Below are 3,353 nucleotides of genomic sequence, written 5' to 3' on the forward strand. Positions count from 1 at the left end.
CGATCTAGAACCTGGTTACATTGCCCAATGAACTTGTCGGGTGACATGTCGATGACGCGATGGGCACTCTGACCGGTTATATCAAACCAGCCCCTTGAAGGCGGAAGAGAAGGAGGAAGAGAGTCTTGGGCTGGCGGGGAGAAAGCGAAGTGTGCTGGTCTCCCTGACCAACTGCTCCCAACCAAACAACTGGTTGAGAGAGCCGCTCAATTAGTTAGTACTATCTCTAATATCATACTTTTCGATTATCATATGCAGTCTACTTGATACACTCACCCTCCCCAAATAGAATAGCATTCCATACTCGATGAAGCTTGTCCTCAATTTCTTGTCGCTTCTTGTCGCTTATCGCCCTGATGTCCTTTGTCCTTGGCGTCGCCGGTCGAGCTCCTTTGCCCCTCGCACTTGTAAACTCGCGCTGTTCCGGTCCTTCACCTGCCGCTACCTGTTGTCGCTCGCTCCGTCCGCATAGAATCCCTCATCTGGTTGCCATGGTTCGTTCTACACCTGTTGCTGCGCGCGTGACTGATCACATGACAGCGCGCCAACTCCAACGCCACTTGAATCTTGCTCATCGTCAAGCTGCCGCTGCTGAACGTCCCTACACCGTGTGGTCCATCGTCGATCGCCGTGGCGCCTTAGGTGCCTACATATACGGCGTGGTTTGGGCTGGGTATACCGATTTCGCTAGTCGTACCTAGGAGCCACGTGAGTGGCTACTTGCGGAGCTCGCCGACTTCAGCGTAGCGGTTCAACTGGTCGATGGCTGGAAAGACTCTGGAATCCGGATCACGGTCGCACGTTTCTGCCGTGAGCGAGACGTACCGCTCTCTATTGAAGCTGATGACCTGGGCCTCTGTGGCTTCGCTGCACTCGCGACGGCCTCGAGCGCGTTGGGTTTGCTGAACTCGTCCTCTCATGCTTTGATCGACGCGTTTTTGACTGGTGTGAATCAGCCTCACTATGGGTCGAGGGACACTGTGTGGCCCACACTGCTGAGGTTTGTGAAGTGGTCCAATAGCGTGCAGCCCGGATGGGTAACCCACAGATTGGTGAGGATATGCTACGTCGCAACCTCCACACCGACAGCATAACATGTCCAAACACGACTGCTCACTTGTTAGCCATGGACGTACCTGAGGGTGTGTACGTGTGCGCCGGTTATCACCCGTATCATTTGCGCTTGGGCCATTGCTTTCTCCTCGAGGTCACTGCGCATGGTGCTTTCGCCTCCGACGCGGACATTTGTTGCGGGTCTCTCCGCGTGTACGGCGTGTCCTGGTTGGCTGGCTCCCTCTTCATTCGCCGCGTGAAACTTCGGGAATGAGTGCAGGGTACACCAGGTGGTTGAAAAGTGCATAAATTCAAATATATCCATGATCCTTGTACTTGATTTTTGTATCCTTCTTCTTGCACTTGTAACTGCAGCTATAACCGAATCGTGAACCGTCGAAAACTGGGTCGTGGAGCGTACACCATTTTGTGTATACCGTTTTGAGTGTATACACTATACTCGATCGGCTTGTAGAGGTTCAGCGCTGGTGTCGGGTTGTCGGCGGGTTCATTGAAATACATTTTCGTCCTTGGGCACTTGACGTCTTTGTTTTCTTGATCTCTTGGGTGTCTTCGCTTTAAGCGCTTGAATCAGGCCGTCACTTGGTGTAAGTTCTCCAGCGGTTCCCACGTCACTTTCGCCTCACCCACCCACCGAATGAGGTACGGTACAGCTCCTTACGCTGGCGCTCGCCAAGGATTGCTTCTACGATCTGACCAACGCTGCCGTCGTGTAGAATTACATCCTGAGGTCGTGAGAGTCGTGTTGGAGACTTGTATGGCTTGAGTGATCCAGTGTTGACGACCGGATGTAGCTTGAGTCCGGGCGGTAAGTTGATCTCGTATGTGTGACGATGTACCTTGCGCACGACGGAGTAAGGTCCAATCCACTTGGGGCCGAGCTTACGCGAGTTTGGAAATCCCGTGTGCACTGCGTCCAAATGTTTGGTGCTGAGGTATACTTAATCGCCCACGTTGAACTCCTGCTCCTTGCGTCCCCGGTTGTACATGTCGGCCATTCGAGCTTGAGCATCTTCTAAAGCGTCCTGACACTGACGTAGTACCGCAGCTTGATGTTCTATGAACTGAACACCTTGACGACGTCCTCCGCGCAATCCTCGTCGACTTGATTCCGCGACAACGGAGAGTGGGTTCTGGGGACACGTAGCTAATGTTGGCCTCAAATGGGGGACATCTCGATGCTGGCGTTGACCGCTAAGTTGATGGCAAACTCTGCGTTTGCAAGATGTACATCCTAGTCATCTTGTCGTGGAGATACGAAGCAGCGAAGATACTCTGAAGAGTTTGGTTCGTTCTCTCCGTTTGACCATCACCTTGAACTGGATACGCTACCGTCATCTTGAGCTTGGTTCCCACATTGTCGAAGACTTGACTCCCGAATCCAGAGACAAACTTGGTATGTCGATCTGACACGATATCCTGTGGCATACCGTGCAGCTTCCAGATGTTGTCGATGAACAGAGTCGCAACCTCTTGCGCAAAAACTGTCTCCGTCGCTGTGATGTAGTGTGAACGCTTGGTCAGCCGATCCACAACAACCCAAATCGAGTTCTTCCCGTTCTTGGCATCCTGTTGTCATGGTCGATGCGCCATCCTACCGGTTTCCGCACACATAAAGTTGGCGCCGCGTGAGGGCTGATGCTCGGTCGGGTCAGTCCCATCGGGATCATCTCTCGTACCCACTTGTTGATTTCCCCCTTCTACTCTGGCGAGAGACGCTACTGCTGTCGATACATATCTTGAATCTTTCACGTCGATACGATGTTCAATGTCGCGCCCCATTGGTAGCCCATCGGGCAACTCCGGCTTGAACACAGTACCCTTGTACTCGACGAGAACGGGATCTGGTTTATCCTGGAACGTCTCCCAGTCCGTATGCAGGAACCGCTTCGCTTTTTCTGATCCAACGTTACCAGGTCCATCGTTCCTCCTGACATCTCGTTCAATCTCCTATATGATATCGTTAGTCAATACAATCATGAAATCGTGTCCCGGTCGGTTCTTCGCAGACAACCGTAGGAATTTCCGTAGCTTCTTTCTTGTTATGTACTCGGTCGCAACTCCTTCCGAGTCAATAACTCCAATAGTAAACGTTGTCTCTGCGCTGGCGTTCTTCTTTTCTTGCCTCGAGAGAGTCCCCACGTCCTCAGACATTCTTTCAACGCTTTCCACTTTGCCCTCCAACTGTGTTTCTGGCACGGCGGCTCGACAGGAATCACGGCCTATCACGGAAGCTCTTTCACAATCCACAGCAACGTGAAGTCCAGAGCCATTAACCG

At 52.4% G+C, this 3,353-nt stretch overlaps 1 protein-coding gene across 1 annotated transcript; it reads left to right on the forward strand.

Annotated features, from left to right (window-relative positions):
* Positions 1-1,033: 1,033 nt before the first annotated feature.
* PPTG_15251 (hypothetical protein) lies at positions 1,034-1,327 on the forward strand (the record flags this gene model as incomplete). The annotated part of the gene is made up of 1 exon (XM_008912624.1): positions 1,034-1,327. One exon carries the CDS (start codon positions 1,034-1,036, stop codon positions 1,325-1,327), a length of 294 nt encoding a protein of 97 aa, XP_008910872.1.
* Between the last annotated feature and the right edge of the window lie 2,026 nt (positions 1,328-3,353).

Source organism: Phytophthora parasitica (genome assembly GCF_000247585.1).
Source record: "Phytophthora parasitica INRA-310 unplaced genomic scaffold supercont2.48, whole genome shotgun sequence".
Lineage (NCBI taxonomy): Eukaryota > Oomycota > Peronosporomycetes > Peronosporales > Peronosporaceae > Phytophthora > Phytophthora nicotianae.